Source organism: Pinus tabuliformis, chromosome X (genome assembly GCF_031772625.1).
Source record: "Pinus tabuliformis cultivar Carrire ecotype Pingquan chromosome X, CPIR1, whole genome shotgun sequence".
In the NCBI taxonomy this organism is placed as follows: Eukaryota; Viridiplantae; Streptophyta; class Pinopsida; order Pinales; family Pinaceae; genus Pinus; species Pinus tabuliformis.
This window is the reverse complement of record NC_142308.1, coordinates 1,641,461,226-1,641,485,318: the sequence shown is the minus strand read 5'-3', so window position 1 is coordinate 1,641,485,318 and position 24,093 is coordinate 1,641,461,226. Positions and strand designations below refer to the sequence as shown.

Below are 24,093 nucleotides of genomic sequence, written 5' to 3'. Positions count from 1 at the left end.
GTGTGCAGTTGGGAAGCCATTGCTATCTGTTTAGAAAAATCTTTATGTGCATGCTTTCTTTCTTTTCATCACACTGCCTTCTTTCTTTTAAATTTTACTGTTGTACTTGCAAGCTATCACCATGAATCTATAATTTTCTCTATCTTGACAAATATAATTGCAATTATTTACATTGCTATAACAGGTCTCTTGTGAAATCAAGAAAACTGGAAACAGGCTTCACTTAGCAGGTATTAAAAAGGATCATCTTCCGGATGAATCCACATTGGAAGCTGCCATTCAAGAGTTCTCAAAGGCAGCCAACTCAAGTTTTAGAAAGGTAAATTTCATAAAGGCAAATTTCACAAATGCACATGAAACTTTAAGACTTCTGAATACATGTAAAAATAATGCATGTCAAAAGCTAATAAATTTAGTTAATTTAACGTGAGAAAAGTAGAGGGTCAATCTGTTTCATGAGATCTGGACTATTTCTGCTAACAACTCAGAAAAATGTGTTTCCCACATTAATGATAGCCATTATCACATTTGTCTTCATCCTGGCACGATCTCCTAAGAAGAGTTCCCTTCCTAGATGTCATGAATTAATTCTAACAGGTCTGAAATAGTACTGAAGGCAGAGCCCCTCCAGGTTAGCATCACTTACAAATTGTGCCCTGCATGATTGTGACTGCTCCTAAAAAATAGTGCCCTGTTTTCTAGAATATCAGCCAACGTCCCATTATATCAGCAGTGAAAACATCCTCTAACAACAGCACTCCTGCACTTGTTCTGATTCTGGTTTTAGCAAAAGCCATGTTATTATTTGTACATAAGGCAGTCATTCTATACTGGAAATGTGTCTCAATCTGGGCATCTCAATCACCATGCATGATTGAAATTTGAAACTCAAGATATGTCCTCAGCTTCATGCAAATCAACAGAGAAGTGTGCCTTCTTCTGTACCCATACAGTGGAGAAAATAACAAAGATGCTGATCTGAGAATATCAAATCCGATTTTCTTAGACCTGTGCTTATTATAAACCACAGCAGATGATGTTGGATCTGAAGTAATGGGCTGGCACCATATTTCAGGGGTTTAAATGATATTCTGCATTGTTTAAACATTCCTATAAATTCTGAAATGTAGGTTGCTCCCCTGACCTTCAACCTTAAATGTGCTGTATTGAACTGTGACAATGGTGCAAAATTCTGAATGAAGCCTATGCCATGCTCACATGCTGGGTGCTTCAATAAGTGGATAATATATCATCAAGTGCCGTATCACATGATCTACCGAAATGTCACTAAAACCTCCTCCTCATCAATATCTGACACTCAAAAAAATATAACCCCTATTGTCAAAGGCTCAATAGTGATAAAGATCACTAGTATAGTGAAGAAATTTACTGGGATAACCCTCTGCAAAAGTAAAGGGCAATAGGAAGGAAGTAGAGATTAGTGTCAAATCCAATGGGGGCAATGAAGTCGAGGTGAATTTAAGGGGGCTTATGGGGTCAAGAAGAAACAGCTCTCCAAAATGGCCTCAATAGTCTGCTATCTAATTAAGATGAAAATGACGACTAATACCCTTAAAACAAGGGGTCCTAAAAGGAGCACCTTCACTAGCAAACTCAACTATAGCTTGGTAAGAATAGTTAATACCCATGCTAGGTTCCTAAAGGATAGACAAAGCAAAGAATTAAATACTTACCAAACAAACAAAGTAAATAGAAGAGTTACCCCAAAACGATTTCCTTCCAAGTGGTAGACTTTACCCTTCAATGGATTGATTTTGCTAGCTTTGTACTATGTAGAAAACTTGTAAATCCACAATCAATCTTTATGCACTAAATAGCAACAAGGGAAAATAGCTTCAAGAATTGACACCAAATAATTATGTGTCACAGGAAGAAAGAACCCTTATATATCACAAATGCTCCAAGCAAGATGCGTCTATTAAGCTCCAAGGAAGGGAAGCTCCAAAAATCCAACCATGAAAACGAATGAGAAAGGGCTATTCTCTATATAGAGTCTAGCTCAACTTCCTTTCTAATAAAAATATAATATCTCATGTGAAAACACTAGGCCTATTGTAAGGTGGAGTAAAGAAATATCTTTTCCAACTAACTAATTGACATAAAATAATGAGATGGGAAAGCCACATGTACAATTCTACAACTAAAATAGACCCAAGGGAGTGGGATGTCTCCATCAAAGAGGGAAGAAAATGAGTCAAAGGTGCAATGTTTGGCATTTGAAGGCCTCCAAGTGGATAGATCCACAACCAACTGCTCAAAGTAGGTAGTGAAAAGCTACTAGATCTCCTTCAAGGTGGATGTGTAGCTCTTCAAGGTGAAATATTCCAACAAGTAATGAATGGAAGCTCCCAAGAGTAGATAGTCTTGATTAGATGCATAAACATGGGCCATGTGGTTGTAAAAGCTAGGACACTCTTAATCATGGGCATATATCAATAATGATGTTCTTGAATAACTAACATGCTCAAGCAAAAGAGGTGGGGCATTCTCAAATGAGTGGTCAAAATTCACGGCAAAAATCTTCTTGCAACCTAAGTCAGAGGACACGTCCTTAGGGGTCCTGTGTCCCGTATTTCGTGTGTTGAACACGACATTGACCCATAAAACATGTCCGACACAGTTTTCAACGTGTCCTAAAATTAGGACACATGTTTGGGCCATGTCGGACACGTGCCTTAATGTATCCTGATTTTAGGACACATGTCCCACTAAAATCCCAAAGTAAAAGTGTTAAAATTGGCAACTAGGGCCAAACTCCATGTGAGTCATCTTATTTTTGGTAGCTGATATTTTTCTTGGATTCCTCTCATTGAGAGGTGTAGGATTGATCTAAGATCATCCGATTCCAATAAGTATTCATGGAGATATGAATTTATTTGTGTTATGGGACAATTCGTCAAGGTTGGCCAACAACCAAATTGCCCCCACTTGTGCTCAACGTTTTAGTATAAATAGAGGTGGCCTTCAAGTCATTTACACACACACACTCTTGTGATCTCTCTCTTCATTCTGTTTTGGGTTTTGATGAAGGAGAGATCTAGAGGGAGTGCCCTAGGCTCTATGCTGCCCTAATGAAGAAGCCCTAACGCAGTCAATGAAGAAGCCTTAACGCAGTCATGGAGGAGACTTCTATAGCGCAGCAAGGAGAAGTTTTAATTGCCCTAAACGCAGGTCTAGAAGAGACCCTAAACAACTGTCCTTAAAAGCCCTAAACGCCGTCCTAGGAAAAGACACCTAGCCGCAGAGAATAGAAGGGCTAATGCAGCCCTATAGACGCAGATGAATGATGTATAAAGTGTTGAAAATGCAACAAGATGATGGAGCTTAGTGAAAAGAAGTCGCCTTCACTAAGTGGGCCGGCAGGCTATTTTTGGCGCAAAGTCTATTTTTAGACATATGGATCATGGTCTATGAGTTGCAGGATGCTATTTGTGGATGATTGGTCATGTTGGTAAAAATAGATGGACTTCTATTTTTAGACATATGGGCAGAGTCTATTTTTAGACTGCCAGGCTAAAAATAGAACAGTCGAATATTATTAGCTCTTAATAATATTTGGACTATAAACATTATCTTATCCTCTTGGAGCACTTCAGTTCGAGCTACGGATGTGGCACATGCAGCTGTCAGAAGGAAATACGCTTTTCTTATGGGTCAGTTGAGCTATTGCATGATGGACTTCAGTTAGAACTCAAGTGATTGAGTTTGGTGGAGTTGATTGAGGAGTTGATGGAGTTGTGTTCAGTTTGACTTGGTTGAACTAGTTGTATTTAGTCTAACTGCAGAATACACTAGTGATGAGTGATGTGAATTAATTGTTAATTAATTCACTAATTATTAACTCATAAAGCAACTAAAGAATACATCAGTTAACTCAGTGCATGGACAGTTCAGTGGAGACAGGTGTTAGAGGTGAGTGAAAGGGCAAGACAGTTGTCAGTTGTGACTATAGTTGTGCATGAGATTTGCACAATCAATGGATTGAGTATTGCCAATGAGGATTGCGTGGTTCAGCCAAGGGACATATGAGTTTGGATCAGCCATTCTCATCCATCCTCATGCAGGATTGCACAGTGGAGGCAGGCAAGCAGTGGAGGAGATTTGAACCTGTGATTGATTCAGATCTGAGTTAGTTTGTGTGTAACAGGTGGAGATAGTACTGAGTACTTGTGAGGAGTATTGTACTATGTATTGTTACATGTTCTCTATCATTATAATATACAGATAGTGCGGGGTTTTCAGCTGTATGCTTTCCCCATTACATACTGTGTTAATGTGCGCATGCGATTGATGTTTCATTGTTTTTAATTCCGCAAAATTGATGATCAACGTAGAGGAGGTTATGTATTATGCATGCATTCTGCAATGGTGTATAATCAGGATAATCTTTGTGAATAAGTGTCATATTATTCAAAATTTCTACATGGTATTGGAGCAGAGTTGATCATCAAATCTATTATTCAGATAGTGATTACATTTTATTTCTTCAGGCAGAGTCTGTAATCGGGCCAGGTAGCCTCTGGATTCATCCTTCTTTTAGAAGGTGAGATATCCGGTGAATGCCCATACAGTCAATCTCTGTACGAGAAATACTTTGTTCTCACGAATTTTAGATCAGAAGCGGTTGAGTTTTGAGCTGGTGGAATTCGAATTTGCAGCAGTGTTTTCTTGGTGTCAAAGTTGAAATGTCTTTCAACGGATTGCGATTGGAGTATGCTTTTGAAGGCAACTCGAATTATATTGCATGGAAAGACAGGATGGAGGCGGTGTTAGATGACAATGGGCTGAAGGAGTTCATAGAGGCTGAGGTCCCAAAGCTTACTAATGCTGCTCACGTTGAGGTTTGGCAAAAGAAGACAGCAAAGTGTCGAAGGATTCTGTTGGAGGGCGTGAAGGATCACATTGTATCCAGCCTGCATGGAAAGGCTTCTCCATACTTGATGTGGAAAGCGTTGACAGATCTATTCCAAAGCAAGAGCGACCAGAGGAAGTTGATGCTCAAGGATAAACTCAGAAACATTAAGTGTGAGAATGGAGACAGTATGCCCAAGTATCTCACGAAGTTCACCCAATGTCGGGATGAGCTGGGAAGTGTGGGGGTGACTGTCGATGATGAGGACTTGGTGAGCTTGGCTCTCCTTGGTCTTCCGAAGAGTTGGCATTCCTATCAGGACTCTGTCAATGGTCGGGAGAAATTTCCAGGATGGGAGAGACTTTGGTCAGATCTTGTGCAAGAGGAGATCAGGGGGAATACTAGGGACGGATCTTCATCAAAGGCATCTGATGAAGAAAATTGCGCTTTGGCTGCCAAAGAAAAGAAGGGGAAGGAGAAGGGTTCTCTTTCCGAATCCAATTCTTCCAATGATGGGAAGAAGGTTGACAAATCGAAAGTGCGATGCTTTCGTTGTCATGAGGTGGGCCATTATGCTGCAAATTGTCCACGGAGGAAATCCAAGAAGGGATTCGGGGAAGGATCTGAAGGTGAGGCACTTGTTTCACAGTTTGAGTTGGATTTCACACTCTTCGCATGCATGGTTTCATCCATGGTGGGAAGTGGTTAGTTTCTTGACAGTGGAGCTTCTTTCCACATGACCGGTGACAAGAGTTTGTTCAGTACTTTGGAGGAGAAAGATCTCCAGATACTCATAGCGATGGGTAATGATGAGAAGTATAGTGTCTCAGGTGTAGGCATGGTTATTTTTCAGAGGGAGCATGGAGCTCGCCTTACCTTGACCGATGTCAAGTATGTACCAAGACTGAAGAGAAACTTGGCGTTGATCGCGATGCTGGAAGACAGAGGCTATGATGTAGTCTTCTGTAAGGGAAAAGTTTTCCTTAGACACATCATCACTAGAGAGGTGAAGCAGATTGGTTCACGAGTCAAGAACCTGTATGCTCTTGAGGTTCAATATGCATGCAAAGCCTTGAGCAGCGAGGCAACTGATGGAGACTTGGTGGTCGAGAGGGAGCGTATATTACCTCTCAACATGCATAGCCAGAAGAAGTCTCAGACGATTGTGGAGGAGCCACGATTGGTGCAACAGCTTTAGGAGGTTGTGGAGCAGCCACAACAAGGGAAGCTGAGAGGAGATCGAGTAGAGACATCTACTCATGCAGAGACCTCCAGTAGGGGGAAACTTCGAGCCAGGTGGGCAGAGGGATCGCATGCAGCCATACCTCCAGGTAAGAGGTGGGGTGATGTGGATTGATTATCCTAAGGAGGAGGGGCAGGATCCTTGAGGTACCCAACCTCTTGGATGAGACCTTGCTACGGGAGCCCCGATGTGGAGTAGCAGGAACTGACTGATTGGGTAGAGACAGATGCGGATGGAGCGGCAGAGAGAGCGACAGTGTAGGGAATCCCAGGACAGCGCATAGCTAGCAGGCTGCAGCAATGCGAGAGGCACAAGTGTTTTGCATAGTGCTAGGTGGCACAGAGAAGTGTGCAATGGTGCGAGATGCATGGAGATGTTGCAGTAGCGCAGATGTCAGAGAGGGAGCACTTGTCAGCAGCAGGTAGAGCTTCAGCATCAGAGTATGTTCCTAGCCCAACAGAGTGGTCAGTTGGGAGTGTTTTTGTTCCAAGTGTTGTTGGAGCAAAGTGGACCGGGAAAATGTGTTGCATGCAGAACATTCGAGAGTTGCAGGATAGGAGTTGCAGATAATCCATATCTTGTTGAGAGGGAGTGTTGAAATGCAACAAGATGATGGAGCTTAGTGAAAAGAAGTCGCCTTCACTAAGTGGGCCCGCAGGCTATTTTTGGCGCAAAGTCTATTTTTAGACTATGTCTATTTTTAGACATACGGATCATGGTCTATGAGTTGCAGGATGCTATTTGTGGATGATTGGTCATGTTGGTAAAAATAGATGGACTTCTATTTTTAGACATATGGGCAGAGTCTATTTTTAGACTGCCAGGCTAAAAATAGAACAGTCGAATATTATTAGCTCTTAATAATATTTGGACTATAAACATTATCTTATCCTCTTGGAGCACTTCAGTTCGAGCTACGGATGTGGCACATGCAGCTGTCAGAAGGAAATACGCTTTTCTTATGGGTCAGTTGAGCTATTGCATGATGGACTTCAGTTAGAACTCAAGTGATTGAGTTTGGTGGAGTTGATTGAGGAGTTGATGGAGTTGTGTTCAATTTGACTTGGTTGAACTAGTTGTATTTAGTCTAACTGCAGAATACACTAGTGATGAGTGATGTGAATTAATTGTTAATTAATTCACTAATTATTAACTCATAAAGCAACTAAAGAATACATCAGTTAACTCAGTGCATGGACAGTTCAGTGGAGACAGGTGTTAGAGGTGAGTGAAAGGGCAAGACAGTTGTCAGTTGTGACTATAGTTGTGCATGAGATTTGCACAATCAATGGATTGAGTATTGCCAATGAGGATTGCGTGGTTCAGCCAAGGGACATATGAGTTTCGATCAGCGATTCTCATCCATCCTCATGTAGGATTGCGCAGTGGAGGCAGGCAAGCAGCGGAGGAGATTTGAACCTGTGATTGATTCAGATCTGAGTTAGTTTGTGTGTAACAGGTGGAGATAGTACTGAGTACTTGTGAGGAGTATTGTACTATGTATTGTTACATGTTCTCTATCATTATAATATACAGATAGTGCGGGGTTTTCAGCTGTATGCTTTCCCCATTACATACTATGTTAATGTGCGCATGCGATTGATGTTTCATTGTTTAATTCCGCAAAATTGATGATCAAGGTAGAGGAGGTTATGTATTATGCATGCATTCCGCAATAGTGTATAATCAGGATAATCTCTGTGAATAAGTGTCATATTGTTCAAAATTTCTACATAAAGGATGCCTCAATGTGCCCTAGCCACAACCAAGGATGAGGCCTAATTAGACGTGGAAGACAGGCCCTAAACGTTGAAGTATGAGGCTAAATCTGCAGTTCAGTTTGTGCCCTAGTCACTGTCCAGGTGTGCCCTAACCGCAGGCCTTACTCCGCAACAAAAGAAGGACTAGATGTTGCCCTACATCCGCTGTTGAAGAAGGCTCCTATACGCTGTATAGAGGAAGCCCAGTCATGTGTTCAACACTGTTTTGGGACAACAGATTGCACAGGAAGGAGTGCAAGGTCAGAACCTTAATCTAGGTTCTAGATGGACAGTTTGTGTTGGGCTAGTACAGAGAGCCCTTGGTCAATGGAGTGTCAAGTAAAGAAATTACCATGTGTGGGAAACTATCTTCAGTATAAGGTTATGACTGTGTTGTATGATAGTAACTCATGTGCTAATGACAGTAAAGCATAGCAGTAAAATCTTGTGAACATATGACAGTGATATATTCACTGTGATGTATGGCATGTCAGATATATACATGCAGTAATGAATGGACAAAGATTCAGTAATGATTGATCAGAGATCCTAGTGTTTAATAATGTTCTTACTTTTATGGTATTTGGGTTTATGATTGTATGAAATAACAGTGCCATGATGCCATCTCTTATGATGACAAGTGAAGGACGATCTTCTGACTAAAGGAGACAACCTTCCCTTAGAGGACAATTGCAGACAAATCTGGGCAGATTTTGTGACCGTTAGGAGACTGCACCTTGGACCTGTTAAAGGAGTCTAGCTGCTCTGCTAGGCTGTAAGCCATGGCAAGCATCTAAGACTGGTGAGTGCAAATGGCATGATGGTTGTAGCATGTTGGATGCCGTGATGGATGCAGCATGATGGTTGCAACATATTGGATGTCGTGATGGATGCAGCATGATGGGTGCAACATTGGGTGCAGCTCAGTGATGGGAGCAACACTGTGATGAGAGTAGCTCTGTGATTGGGTGCAGCATGGTGACGGGTGCAACATGATGGTGAGGTGCAGCATGATGGTGAGGTGCAACATGGCGATGGAGTCACCTTGGGTCAGTGAAAGCAGTATGCCTTCACCTAAGCTCATATCAGCTACCTCATATGCTATCTTCTTAGAGAAGATCTCTGCTCTTATTTAGATAAGTCAAAAGATTGACTTCTGATGTATATGTACTATCTCTCTCTCTCTCTGTTGAACTTTTGAAGAACATATAAGAAGAATTGATCAAGGGTTTCCCCACATTGGGGTTTGTCCCTGGCTAGCGCCACATCTTGTGTCCTCTTGTCTTGGCTTGTCTTCTGCGATTTATGTTTATGTTCTATCTGCATTTTACTATCATGCCAAATGTGATTGCTAATCTGGAATTGATATTGAGCTAATATGGAAAATTGAAGTAAATTTGTTATCAGCATAGAACATACCTAAAATTTAACAAAAAGGCATTGCGTGTTGATTTTTTTTCATTCTTTCTGTCTGTTGACCTCTACTGGTCAACTTCCGATGCAGTACACCCTCTTTTCTTGGCAGAAAGGGGTAGCACCTGAACGACGTGTCCGTGCCAGCCTACAGTCATCAGCAGCTTGATCATTTCAATTGTAAACCCAGTCTGCATGTATGAATTGTAAATAATCTAAGCAGATCAGAGTCATGTATGTAAAATTGCCTAGGTGGACCTAACTTTCTATGATAATCTATGTCCCGAAAGGTTTTTCGTCTCACCGATCCATGGATCGGCAGAGTTTTTCTTCAAACCTGACCCCAAAGCCGGGATGGATTTTGTCATTAGAACTTTAGGAGAATCCTAGTGTGTTAATCTGCTAGATTATAGTTGTGTCGCAGAACTGGGTGATTTATGAGGATCTGTGTTAAGTGGGCTTGTCCCCTTGAGATGTAAGTTGTAAAAGTCATGATGTAATGTGTCTTGAGGGTCGAAAAATGTTTTAAATCCCCTCGTGAGTCCTAAGTCCTAGGTCCTGGGTGATGTTTCCAAAGGTTTAGTTCGATGATCCATTTAAAAAATGAAATAAAATAATAAAATAAATAAAAAATTTAAAAAATAATAATAAATAATAAAAAAAAAATTTAAAATTTAAAAAAATGAAATAAATAAAAAATAATAAAAAAATTTAAAAATTTAAAAATTTAAAAAATAATAATAAAATAATAAATAATAAGAAATTTAAAAAATTTAAAAAATAATAATAAAAAATTAATTGAATAAATCGACGGATGAGATCAAGAGATGTCTTGATCTTCATCAACGGTCGAGATCATTTCTACATGGATCATTCGAACTAGCCGTTGGGATCATTTCCTTTATATAGGGTCTTAGCTGGTCATTTCAGATTCATTCGATCTGTGAGTCAGATACTGAAGAAGCTCTCTTATAAATCTGTTTCTGGTTAATAAAGGAAGACTTTGGGGTCCATATCTTGCTGGTGTTACTCTCTTGGAATGCTGTGAGATCATTTCATTTTTTGCATATGTTATTTTCAGCCATTAATATTAGCTTCTTATAGAGTATTGTGAGCACAGGTATCTTGTTCACTTGCTGGGGTTTGGGTGCTGTTAGGGTTTCTGAAGTAATGGCAGGTATCTCCATTACTGTTTGAGATCTAGCAACATTTTTGCCCTCTTTGTTGACGGTTGTTTTGAGCTGTGCAGAAAACATTTTCTGAAGGAATTTTGTGGGCGTTCGGGGAAGTTCTCGGCTGAACCAGCCAACTCCCGCAAGCATTTTTTTTGCTGAGCCCAGTTGGACTTGATCCTGGGTCTATCATTCGGTTTATTTTTCTAATTTTGCATGAGAGATTTTCTGAAGTTCTTCACAGTGACGATCTGAAATTTCTGTTCTTTAAAATGTTTTCCGTGCTTATTGCTGAATCTGGCTGTTAAGGGGCCAAATCTGTACATTAATAAAATGTTCTAGGGTTTTAATTTTTCTGGTCTAGGGTTTTAAATGTTTGTTTTATGCAGTTTTCATTAGGGTTTTTTCTTCTTTTGTGTTTGCAGGTATAGGGTTTTTTTTTTGGAAGCTATAAATTTTTATATTTTTTCGATTTTTTTTTTTTTCTTTTTCAAGTCGAGATGCGAAATTGATATCTGGTTAATGGTTTATGATTCATGGTGGTTTAAAGCATTCATCTTTATCTTTTCGAAATTCTCAGTTGCTGGATATTGTTTTCATCATTCTAAGAGCATTGTGATTTAGCTGATGATAGATGATTGCTGTTCATGGTCCATATTTTTATATCATTTAACAAGTAATCGTTTTAACCACGATCTCTTAAGGCACTGGTCTGCTAAATTAATCAAATCCATCGAGTGCTTTTTATATCGTATCTCGTGTCTCCCAACCAACTGGTCGACAGTTGGTCTCATCATCTCACAGGGTCTACCCCCCTTAGCCGCGGGAGACAGGCTTAAACGGAGGGATCGGGGATCAGAGTGACAGCCCCCGGTCTGAGCGTTGTCGTGTCAATCCACGCGACAACATTTTTTGGCGCCGTTGCCGGGGATAGAGTTTTTCTGTCCTTGGTTTTTCAACATCTTTTCATCATTCATCGTTCATCTGTCTATCATTCGTTTGAGCCGGCAATGCCAACATTTTTTGGCGCCGTTGCCGGGGACAGAGTTTTTCTGTTCCTGGAGTTTCATCGACATTCATCTTCTCATCTTTCTCATCTCTCACTTGAGCTGGCAAATTCGACCTTTGGGGTTATCATTTGGATCTTTTTCGTCACATCATCAGTGTCTCTTCGGTGTGTTTCTTGTTTGGGTGGCGACTCCACTTTCTTATTTTTCCCAGACAAGAAGCCTCCCGCATATCTGTTTGTTGATTGCTTCTGGATCTTAGAATCAGACTCATTGTTCAAGTGGCGACTCCACTGTTTTCATCTCTTGATTTTCTTGAGCAGGTATCTAGTTCTATCATCCTTTTAATCCCTTATCATGGATTATTCATTTAAGCCATGTCGTTTTACTGAACGTCTCCATGATTTTCCGAAAGATGCCATTCCTAAGTTACCTATTTTCTCGGATGGTGATCCAATCGCTGTTAGAAGGCATATAGTCTTGTTTTCTCGCATCATGACCATATACTGTAGATCCCCTCAGTTTAATCATGAAGATATCAAAATGCGTCTATTTGTCCTTTCTTTAAAAGATGATGCTTTGAATTGGTTTAACAATTTTCCAAAGGAATCTTTCACTTCTTTAGAAGACATTGTTGATGCTTTTAAAAATAGATATGGTTATCCAAACAGCTTGCCTTCTGCCTCTAAAGTTGTGCAACAGAATGAAAGTAATTTGATAAGAAGTCCAGCTGAAAGATCCCAAGATGATTCATCATGTCAAAATGTGTCATCCACTGGAAATATTGCAGATCAAGTTCATGATAGTGAAAAATCAGGGACAAATGACAATGAAAAGGAAGAGCAAAAGCAAATTATACGAGACCTAATGATGCTGGTGAGAAATATGGAAATCAATCAAACTAATTATGTCAATGATGTGAGAACTTTATGCACCCATCTGGAAAAACGTAACAGGGAGATTGAGGTCACGCAAAGTCACCATGCTAAAGAAATTGAGGCCATAAAAACTAATTATGAAACAAAAATTAGAATCATGCAAAGCAGGTTGTCGGTCTTAGAGGAAAATATGGTGACCATGAAAGCTGATCATGATAAGGAAATTGACTCTATGCAAAACAAGTTATTAACTATGGATGAGGAAATTACTATCATGACGTTCAATCATAATAATCAAGTGGCTGACATGCAAGCGAATCATAAAGAAGAAATAAATTTTATGCAGCATTGCTTGATGGACATAAAGGAAAAGAATGTTAAAGTAATAAAAGACATGCAGGAGCACCATGCCAGACAAATCAGTGCTATAAAGGTTGAACACTCTAGTCAGATGGATGCCATTAAAATACAAGTTCAAAGGTTTCAGCAACTGGCAGAGGATAAGAGAAACCAGCAAACAGCAACAAATCAGGAGTCTTCTCATTTGCTGCACCAGGATTCATCTTATTATTGGGAGGTTGTTGATTCGATTGAAAGATGGTTGATTGAGGGTGATCCAGACAGACTTAAGAATGATAAAGATCAGATGCAAGATGAAGAAAGACATAGCACGCATATCTTACATACTTCATCTGATAGCTTTGAAACAGAAAGTACCAGGTCATCAGCAATTCAACCAGCCAGAAAGAAAAAGCGCAAGAGAAAGAAAATAAGAAGAAGATTTGACTCATCAGACGGCCGCGAGCAGCTTGATTTTCGGATAGGAAAGAGTCCTACCATATGCAAAATTGGACATGGCACATCCAACAAGCAGCCGACAGATTTGCCTGAAAGCAGGCAAATGCTCAGTATGCACTATATTGAACACATCTGATGCCGTAGGGCATCCTTTGTATCGTATTTCTAACCCTACTCCTTGTTTTTTCCGCATTTTCGTTTCTGCTTTAGATAGTTAATAAATGAAGAGCTTGTATCTTTATTGTGCTTAATGTATATGATGATTTTGGATGGACGCTACTTATTTTTGTGTTGTATGGATGCAGATTCTGGATTCTCACATTCCTGCAAGCAGCAACGTGTCCCCAAGTAGAGCCAGATGTTGACCTCTACTGGTCAACTTCCGATGCAGTACACCCTCTTTTCTTGGCAGAAAGGGGTAGCACCTGAACGACATGTCCGTGCCAGCCTACAGTCATCAGCAGCTTGATCATTTCAATTGTAAACCCAGTCTGCATGTATGAATTGTAAATAATCTAAGCAGATCAGAGTCATGTATGTAAAATTGCCTAGGTGGACCTAACTTTCTATGATAATCTATGTCCCGGAAGGTTTTTCGTCTCACCGATCCATGGATCGGCAGAGTTTTCCTTCAAACCTGACCCCAAAGCCGGGATGGATTTTGTCATTAGAACTTTAGGAGAATCCTAGTGTGTTAATCTGCTAGATTATAGTTGTGTCGTAGAACTGGGTGATTTATGAGGATCTGTGTTAAGTGGGCTTGTCCCCTTGAGATGTAAGTTGTAAAAGTCATGATGTAATGTGTCTTGAGGGTCGAAAAATGTTTTAAATCCCCTCGTGAGTCCTAAGTCCTAGGTCCTGGGTGATGTTTCCAAAGGTTTAGTTCGATGATCCATTTAAAAAATGAAATAAAATAATAAAATAAATAAAAAATTTAAAAATTTAAAAATTTAAAAAAATGAAATAAATAAAAAATAATAAAAGAAAATTTAAAAATTTAAAAAATAATAATAAATAATAAAAAAAAAATTTAAAATTTAAAAAAATGAAATAAATAAAAAATAATAAAAAAATTTAAAAATTTAAAAAATAATAATAAAATAATAAATAATAAAAAATTTAAAAATTTAAAAAAATGAAATAAATAAAAAATAATAAAAAAAAATTTAAAATTTAAAAATTTAAAAAATAATAATAAAATAATAAATAATAAGAAATTTAAAAAATTTAAAAAATAATAATAAAAAATTAATTGAATAAATCGACGGATGAGATCAAGAGATGTCTTGATCTTCATCAACGGTCGAGATCATTTCTACATGGATCATTCGAACTAGCCGTTGGGATCATTTCCTTTATATAGGGTCTTAGCTGGTCATTTCAGATTCATTCGATCTGTGAGTCAGATACTGAAGAAGCTCTCTTGTAAATCTGTTTCTGGTTAATAAAGGAAGACTTTGGGGTCCATATCTTGCTGGTGTTACTCTCTTGGAATGCTGTGAGATCATTTCATTTTTTGCATATGTTATTTTCAGCCATTAATATTAGCTTCTTATAGAGTATTGTGAGCACAGGTATCTTGTTCACTTGCTGGGGTTTGGGTGCTGTTAGGGTTTCTGAAGTAATGGCAGGTATCTCCATTACTGTTTGAGATCTAGCAACATTTTTGCCCTCTTTGTTGACGGTTGTTTTGAGCTGTGCAGAAAACATTTTCTGAAGGAATTTTGTGGGCGTTCGGGGAAGTTCTCGGCTGAACCAGCCAACTCCCGCAAGCATTTTTTTTGCTGAGCCCAGTTGGACTTGATCCTGGGTCTATCATTCGGTTTATTTTTCTAATTTTGCATGAGAGATTTTCTGAAGTTCTTCACAGTGACGATCTGAAATTTCTGTTCTTTAAAATGTTTTCCGTGCTTATTGCTGAATCTGGCTGTTAAGGGGCCAAATCTGTACATTAATAAAATGTTCTAGGGTTTTAATTTTTCTGGTCTAGGGTTTTAAATGTTTGTTTTATGCAGTTTTCATTAGGGTTTTTTCTTCTTTTGTGTTTGCAGGTATAGGGTTTTTTTTTTGGAAGCTATAAATTTTTATATTTTTTCGAATTTTTTTTCTTTTTCTTTTTCAAGTCGAGATGCGAAATTGATATCTGGTTAATGGTTTATGATTCATGGTGGTTTAAAGCATTCATCTTTATCTTTTCGAAATTCTCAGTTGCTGGATATCGTTTTCATCATTCTAAGAGCATTGTGATTTAGCTGATGATAGATGATTGCTGTTCATGGTCCATATTTTTATATCATTTAACAGGTAATCGTTTCAACCACGATCTCTTAAGGCACTGGTCTGCTAAATTAATCAAATCCATCGAGTGCTTTTTATATCGTATCTCGTGTCTCCCAACCAACTGGTCGACAGTTGGTCTCATCATCTCACAGGGTCTACCCCCCTTAGCCGCGGGAGACAGGCTTAAACGGAGGGATCGGGGATCAGAGTGACAGCCCCCGGTCTGAGCGTTGTCGTGTCAATCCACGCGACAACACTGTCAATTTCATGTCTGTTTGTGGGGTGTTAGCCAACATGGAGCTTAATGGCCCAGTGCTAGAGCTAGTCACTTTTGATGATGAGTCTCTTGAGGGGTCATCCTCCACACCAACAAATGCAACAAAAGATCTTGGATTGGGCATAGAGGAGGAGGATGGAGCAAAGTCAGATAACAATGGTAGTGATGGTGATCATGACATGGAGGAGGACCCGAACTTTGATAGGCATAACTAGTACCACTGACGAGATATGCCTACCTATTTTGTATCTACTCTATTTTGTATTTTCTAGTGGCATTCCCTCGGTATCTATGTAATACATTTTGATTTTGATGACTTAATGAAAAATCTGCAATTTATGGTTTTAATATCTAAGTTTTACTTCTAAATTTCTAGTTTTATTTTATCAATCATGATATTTCTAAATTTCTAGTTTCTTATGTGCTTGAACAATTGTTAATAACATGAACAATGAACATTGAATTGTGAACATCATTGATGTATTAAATTAATAAACTAACTAATTCTAAAATTGTAAATACTAAATTAATAAATTAATAGATATCATCACAATTCCTATATGTAGACATTCTAATTTCTAAAAAATTATGGATTAGGCACTATATTTTATTATTTTTTAATATATATATATATATATAATGTGTCCCTTGTGCCTTGTTTCTGAGGTCGCTATGTCTCGTGTCGAATACTCGCATTTACGTGTCCTCTGTGTCCCATGTCCTCGTGTCATGTGACATAGCTTGCAACTAATCTTAAAAGCACCATAATTGTGTCAATTTTTGTTGTAATTTCTATTATGACACATTTTAGAAATCCCATAGTTGATCTTATATCTAATGGCACTAATCTAGCAGAAATATGGGTACTCTATTAAGAGATAAGTGCTTCTGAGGCTAAGTTGCCCTTAAAATATGCAATGAACCCTAGATCTAGGGTTTGGAACCTCCTAGATGTTCTCCAATGCAGAATGTCTTTAACTATGAATGCAAGCAACCCTTGTTCAAGATGGATGTCTCCTCAAATAGGGCATGCAAGCATGAAGAACCTCTTCAAGAGACTTGTGGCATCTCCTAAGGTGAGATATCCCTTCAACATGCAATGATAAATTGTGCAAAGTAACCTCCAAAGTGGACTTATCCTCAAATCAAGCAAGTAGATCCGTGATACAAGGACTCAACATGTGTATTGCAAATAACACTCAACCATATCCATGAAAAGGAGGGACGACCCCCTTTAATCCAACAATATGCCTCGACATATGTGTGTGATAATCCCCAAAATTTCATGTTTGAACCAATGAAATGCGAGGAGTAGTGGATACAAGTAAGATTAAGTCAAAATACGTCATGAACCCATATGCTGAGTCATTAAGAGCCCCACCAACTTGTCAAGGAGAAAGACAACCACATCGAAACATGCATAATGTGAATATAAGTTTTCATGTGCCTCCAAATGTGGCCTAGGAAGGGAGTGCTCAAGTTGATGTCATGTTCCATGCTACAAGTAATCCATCTATATGTGAATATCATTCATAAGAGCTAGGCTAAGTTACTTGACACAATGACACGAGACACAGAGGACATGGAAATATGAGTGTTCGACACGAGACATGGAGGACATGGAAATATGAGTGTTTGACACAAGACATGGAGGACATGGAAACATGAGTGTCCAACACGAGTCATGGTAATCCCAGAAACAAGATACAAAGGACTGATAAATATGAGTGTTTGACATGATGTTAAATTTCCATGAAACTCTGCAACTACTTAGATGAATAACTGAAAACTGAAACCTAGTTTACTTTCACCAAGATACAGAGTTTCTTAACAATTCATAAGCAACAAAATAAAACTGTAATGACCCATCTCGAATTACAAGGAGCATAGGAATACGAAGCATGCATATGATAGCTACATATGCATGCATCGCATGCACTGCACTATTATGCATACTAACTAATTATGAAGAATGTTCAAGTATAGGGTAATGAATTAATTATTGAAGTACTAAGTAAATACCTAACTATCCAGAATATAATGAATATATTGAGTGGTGTACTTGATATGTATACCACCATCATAATATAACTAATACATTATGAAAAAAAAACATATATGTATATATACTAGGTGGTTATGATGACTGTCTAAACATAGATAAATGATTTAATATAATTCTAATTAAATAAACCTATGCAATAAATACATTTATTGCACTAATCAAATAAACCTATTAAATAAACCCATTTATTGCACTAATCAAATAAAACTATTAAATAAAATCCTTTTAACAAAACCATTCTTTTAAATTAAAAAAAGAAAAAGAGTTGGTGAATCTACTCAATTCAACTAAATTGGATATGGTTATAAATATTGTTATATAAATGTTAAAGGGGGCTACCTCAAAAAGAAAAGTCATTAAAATCCATTCATCATGGCAAGTGAACGACAAAGAGAGGAAAATATATTATAATGAAAATCTTGACACTGAAGCAGGGATGCCTTTGGAGATATAAGGAGAGGGAATGAGGTAAAGGGATTTTTTAATTTTTTTTTTGAGGAAGGGAAGCGAGCGCAGAAGAAAAAGTACGGAGAGAGCCATGACGAAGAAGAGAATCGCTAGAACGAATCTGTGGGACGAGCCTGGGGCTTGAGAGGCAACGAAGAGACTTGGAAACTTGAGCGGTTGTTCTTGGAGCTTTGGGCACGGGGGCCAGAAGACCTCAATTTCGAAGTCTTCTAGATCTGGGAACCAGATAAGCTGGGAGGAAATGGTTGGTTTGGTAGCAGGAGCAGTTTGGGAGCAACGACAACCGGAATCAACTTCAAACGAGATTTCCAAGTAAGCATTTGCAATTAAGTTGGTTAATTTTGGTTAAATTGATTGTCTGGTTAATAGTAAAATCTAGGCATTAAAAAAACACTAGAGATAAAAAACACATGCACACAAATTGACACACTTGTTTTCTCTGGAAACCCAATAGGGAAAACTTGCTTCCTTGATGTGGTATTTTATTGATTGTTCTTGAGCAATTGGATCTATTACAAAGCAATCTATCTTTGAGAAAGCGTTCTGCTTCTTCTCATAAATCTCAACTTGATATAATTGATCTCGGCTTGCCTTGATCACTGCTTGATCTCGGCCCTCTAGCTCGCAATTGTTCCTCTGCTGCCCCCTTGATTTTCCCTGCAAAACCTGCTCTCTTCTCCTTGGTCTCTGCGCACTAGAAGCCTCCTAAATCCTTGTGCACTAGGTCCCTATTTGTTAGCGCACATGAGTTTCCTAAATCCTGGCTCAATTCCTCCTATTTCCTTGCACACTTCCTGCCTCCTCTTTCTTAACACACCAGATCCTTAACCTTGTGCACAATCAATCTCCCAAATTCTAGCGCCCTTGTGATCTCCTATTTCTTAGGATACAAGCTCTGCGCTTTCCATAATCAAAGACTCACAAAATCGTGAACTGTCTTGTCTCACAAACCTTGTGCACAAAACTTGTCAATTCCTGTGCTTTCGTCCTCCTCCTTATAGATCCAATTTGAACATGCAAGGAGACCCAATCCTATTTTAGAACTCAAGTTCTGACTGATGAGTTAACTGAGAGTGACTCTCTTTCTCTCTCCAATCAACATTGGAGTTCTTAACTCGTTCTTCCTTCAATCAAGGCTAAAGACTAACTTGCTCTAACTGAACTTGTAATTGCCACCTCGTTCTGTAGTCAAACTGATGAAGACTTCACTTAACTAAAGCAACAACTCTACACATGCTAACTTGATGATTATTCCAATAAATTGGAAATAACTCATCCTAACGGAAGTCTAACTCATGAGCTCGCACTCATATTGGGAGAAGGACAATTTGAGGTCTTCACTGGCTAAGGCACAAGCTGGAAGACCTTGCTCACTACATTTTCAACACACGAGACATGGTGACCCTGGAAAAAAGACACGAAGGACACATTAATATATATATGCATTGATAAATTGTGCAAAGTAACCTCCAAAGTGGACTTATCCTCAAATCAAGCAAGTAGATCCGTGATACAAGGACTCAACATGTGTACTGCAAATAGCACTCAACCATATCCATGAAAAGGAGGGATGACCCCTTTAATCCAACAATATGCCTCGACATATGTGTGTGAGAATCCCCAAAATGTCATGTTTGAACCAATGAACCGTGAGGAGTAGTGGATACAAGTAAGATTAAATCAAAATATGTCATGAACATCATGAACCCCTATGAATATATCTATATATATATATATATATATATATAACAAATTAGTGAATTATTACACATACAAAAAGGAAATATAGACAGAATCAAATCTCTTTAGAATTTAGAAACTAAAACATTTACACTTCTACATGATGATACAACTAGTGCATATAACCAAAATAGCATAGAGTGCAATCCATCTTTGAACCAAAAATACATCATCAAAGAGGCTCCAAATGGCCTCTAGTGTCCAAAAAAATCATGCTACAACAAATAAATAGTACTACATATCATCAAAATCATTGTCTATATTAAGATCCTCATTATCAATATCACCCTCAAAGCATTAAATAAGATATAAAAAAGCTTAAGATGTCAAATCGAGATTTTGTTTGAGCGATGGTACATTTTTACAACGGTCATGGTAGAGGAGTTCAACAATCAGTGCCACCATCATCGACATGTCTAGAGGGCTTGGTGCTCTTGATTAAATGCTAGTTCCATACTCCTATACATGATAGAATTGAATGGAAATGTTGCAATCCCCCTAATTTTGAAATCTTGAAAATTGTCAAGTCTGTTGGATTTTGAGTGAGATCTAAAATTATATTTTCTCTATATGAAATCTAATGAGGTTGCAACCATTCTCAAACATCTTGAAACAATTAATGGTAATGTTAAAAGTTTAAATAAAAGGACATCCTTTTCCTTTAAGATTTAACATTACCATTAATTACATAAATTTGCAGGGCTTGGACAAATCCACTTCCCAACACCTGGATTCCCTTCTAACACTGCTTAATCACTCTTAGCTGCACTTAAAAGCCTAGGATAGCTCCAAACCTCTGACTAAATTGCATGAGAATGAGGCAAAAAATCAAGTTTATGAAGCTGTGGGTCACTTTTTCACCAGACGCATGTCGAAATTTCAGGACATGAGTAGGGCTCATTTCCAACACGTGTCACACACATGTTGCATATGAGATGTGAAATACATGATACAAGTGGGGGGTAAGGATGTGTGGGGTGACTTAGGAGCTAGGGAATTCGAGAAAAGGAGTCCTAATCATGTGCATGTCAATCCATCCAAGTAACAAACCATGTGTATGGCAAGTGCCCTATGCCATGATGAAGCCAACCAAATGATCAACTTAATGCAATGTTCAATTAGCCCCAAAGTGCTAGGGTGTTGCACCAAGGGATCCATACATCCTCGTGTCCAATCATCTAGCAAGGAGTGGAGACTAGAACATCACATGATCAAGTTTAATTCTATCTCTATGATAAACAAGTATACGGAGCAATACATTATCAAATCCTTTAGCACATCATCTTTCCATGTCATTAGCTATCCGTGGAACCAAATGAACACTCTAACCTTCCAAAGCTCTTTGATGAAACCACAAAGGTAGTGGCCAAATTCACTAGTATAGGCCTCATTCAAAATGAGGGGTAAGAGGGCCTTATAGATGAAGAAGCTAAAGGGGTTGATCGTTTGTAGACAGTTTGGTCTTTTGGGCTCTTATATTGGATTGAGGGTCTTCTCATGGTTGTTGATATATTAATATAAGGAATTGCCCTTAAAGGAGATATTATCAAGGATTGAGTTTACCGATGCTTCATACCTCACTGCTGGAGAGTAGAAACTATCCTTCATCCTTTGGAATTGCAAGTATCACCTAGAGTGCTTATCACAGAGCTCTTGCTAGCTACATTATAATTATCATGTTTGACAAGAAACAATGTCTCCCCTCTCTCCTTGTATGGGTGAACTTTTCCATTTTAATGCCTTGTTATGCCCTCATGATTCAATCGTATTAGATATGTATCACTTTCCCTTTGATGGTATGAATTTTCCATGCTAAATTATCTATGGTTTACAAAGACAGTCTTTTGCTGTGTCAAATTCTGAGTAAATTACTTACCAATAAAACACAAATGTATAACTTCTAATCACAGTATAGGTTCAAACTTTTATTTTATGGATGTATATATTTAGTTTAAGAACACAATTTCATTTCTCTTGTTTATGCATCATTCATGCTTTAATACATTAAATGCTAGTTTTTGGCTTATGCTTTGCATGGTTTCAAGTATCCAGGTTGTTCTGGCTAGGAGGACACAGTTCAGAACTGAAACAGAGGTTGACTCTCTAGAATTGCTAGCTTGTCGTCAGGTAATGCTATTTTTGTTAAATTATAAAAAATGAGGATCTCTCTAAAGTTTCTAAAGCCTTGCTAACATAGCAGTGATACTTACATGAACTATTGTTGGTTGCCTTAAAGAGTGTATACATATTTCAAATTTTGAGCATTTCCATGTTCATTCAAGACATGAAGAAATTGGTTCCATCAAGGAAAACATATGCTTATTTTGAGGTAATTTATCTGATGGGTTTTGATCAGGAAAAGGATCGGGATTTTTTCCAGTTTTATCTTGAAGTTGATGCTTCAACTTCTTTTATGGGAAGCACGGTATGGTTGGTGTTTCCTTTAAATTCTTATAACTGCGCTTTAACAGTTTCTTTTGGTAAATAGAAAGTGTTCTTATTAATGTAGAGGAGTAAAATTATGGATCATATTTGCAGTTTCTTTTGTTAGGCTTGATATGCGTTGAATGACCCCTATTCCTAGGCAAATTTAGAAAATTTGTTGATCACAAGAATCCAGGTTTGAGATTTCCTATAAAGGATGACCATGACAAAACAGATCATGTAAACATATGTTGTAAGCCTTTCCAGTAGCCTATTTTAAAAAATCCAAATACTCCTGTTTAGATATACTATTGTCTGTGTCCATATGCCATTGCAACTCAAAATGTAGATTATTTATGTTGGAGTTAGCTTATAATGATCATATGTTGATGTAGTTATGCTGTACTTTAGTTTAAGGATGACCATGACAAAACAGATCATGTAAACTATGTTGTAAGCCTTTCCAGTAGCCTATTTTAAAAAATCCAAATACTCCTGTTTAGATATACTATTCCCTGTGTCCATATGCCATTGCAACTCAAAATGTAGATTATTTATGTTGGAGTTAGCTTATAATGATCATATGTTGATGTAGTTATGCTGTACTTAGTCTAACGAAATGTAGTGATTTAAGGCAATTAAGCCACATGTCTTTAATAATGTCAATTTGTTCTTTGGTTAATTATATCTCAAGATAACAAGGTGGTTGTATGGGGTATTCTCTTGCTTTGTGTTGACATTCACCATAATGAATGTTGAAGAAAGTGTAACTAGGTTCAGTCTTCATAACAACTTGTAATTATGATTTTATGTAAAGAAGAAACAAATATATTTATTTTATTCCTTGCATCATGGGTTTCATGAGCAAGAAGTGTTTTTCATAGGTCAAAGACTTCTTCTTGATGTCTTTAGGGATTTTTCATCTTGTCATAAATATATAATTCAGAGTCTATGAAGTGTTGTTACACTTGTAAGAGTCCTCCAGAATAGACAAGCATAGTCATCCTCACAGCATCAATATATATATGCTCAAACTTCATGTTGGCTTCAATAAATGGAGACACAACCTTTGGAGAATGTCATATATATATATATATATATATATATATATATATGACATGTCGGCTCAGAAAAAATGACACGTCGGTTCATAAGGACAGGTCAGCTTAAATGTATGACCCAACAACTATAAATTGCCTGTACCTTCGCATTAACACAAGTATGCCAAAGCGGCTTATTCCAGAAGTAACAGTAGGGTAAAGAGTGTTTTGGGATTGATACATTCAGATATCTGCGGACCCATGTCCACAAAAGCTCTTAGTGGTGCCGAATACTTTGTCATTGATGACCATTCCAGGAAGACTTGGATCTACTTTCTAAAAACCAAGGATGAGGTTTTTGATCGATTCAAAGAGTTTAAAGCTCTGGTTGAGAATTCGACAGGGAAGAGGATAAAAGTGTTGCACTTGGACAATGATGGAGAATATATTGATAAGGACTTCACTGATTTCTGTGCAAGGGAAGGCATCAAAAGAGAATGGACAACTCCATATAATTCAGAGCAAAATGGAGTAGCAGAGAGGAAGAACAGAACTATTGTTGAAGCAACAAGGGCAATGTTGTATGATCAGGATATGCCCGAATTTCTATGGGCTGAAGCATGCAGCTCAATAGTATATGTTCAAAATAGGACTC

At 38.1% G+C, this 24,093-nt stretch overlaps 1 protein-coding gene across 5 annotated transcripts in view; it reads left to right on the top strand.

The window, feature by feature from the left end:
• PHYLLO (2-oxoglutarate decarboxylase/hydro-lyase/magnesium ion-binding protein) overlaps window positions 1–24,093 on the top strand; it is a 439,001-nt gene that overhangs the window by 28,804 nt on the left and 386,104 nt on the right. For all 5 annotated transcript variants that reach the window (XM_089447470.1, XM_089447471.1, XM_089447473.1 and 2 more), the window contains exons 6-8: window positions 185–319; window positions 22,027–22,101; window positions 22,331–22,399. In XM_089447470.1, coding sequence (XP_089303596.1) covers window positions 185–319; window positions 22,027–22,101; window positions 22,331–22,399 — 279 coding nt within the window. The remainder of the gene's footprint in view (window positions 1–184; window positions 320–22,026; window positions 22,102–22,330; window positions 22,400–24,093) is intronic.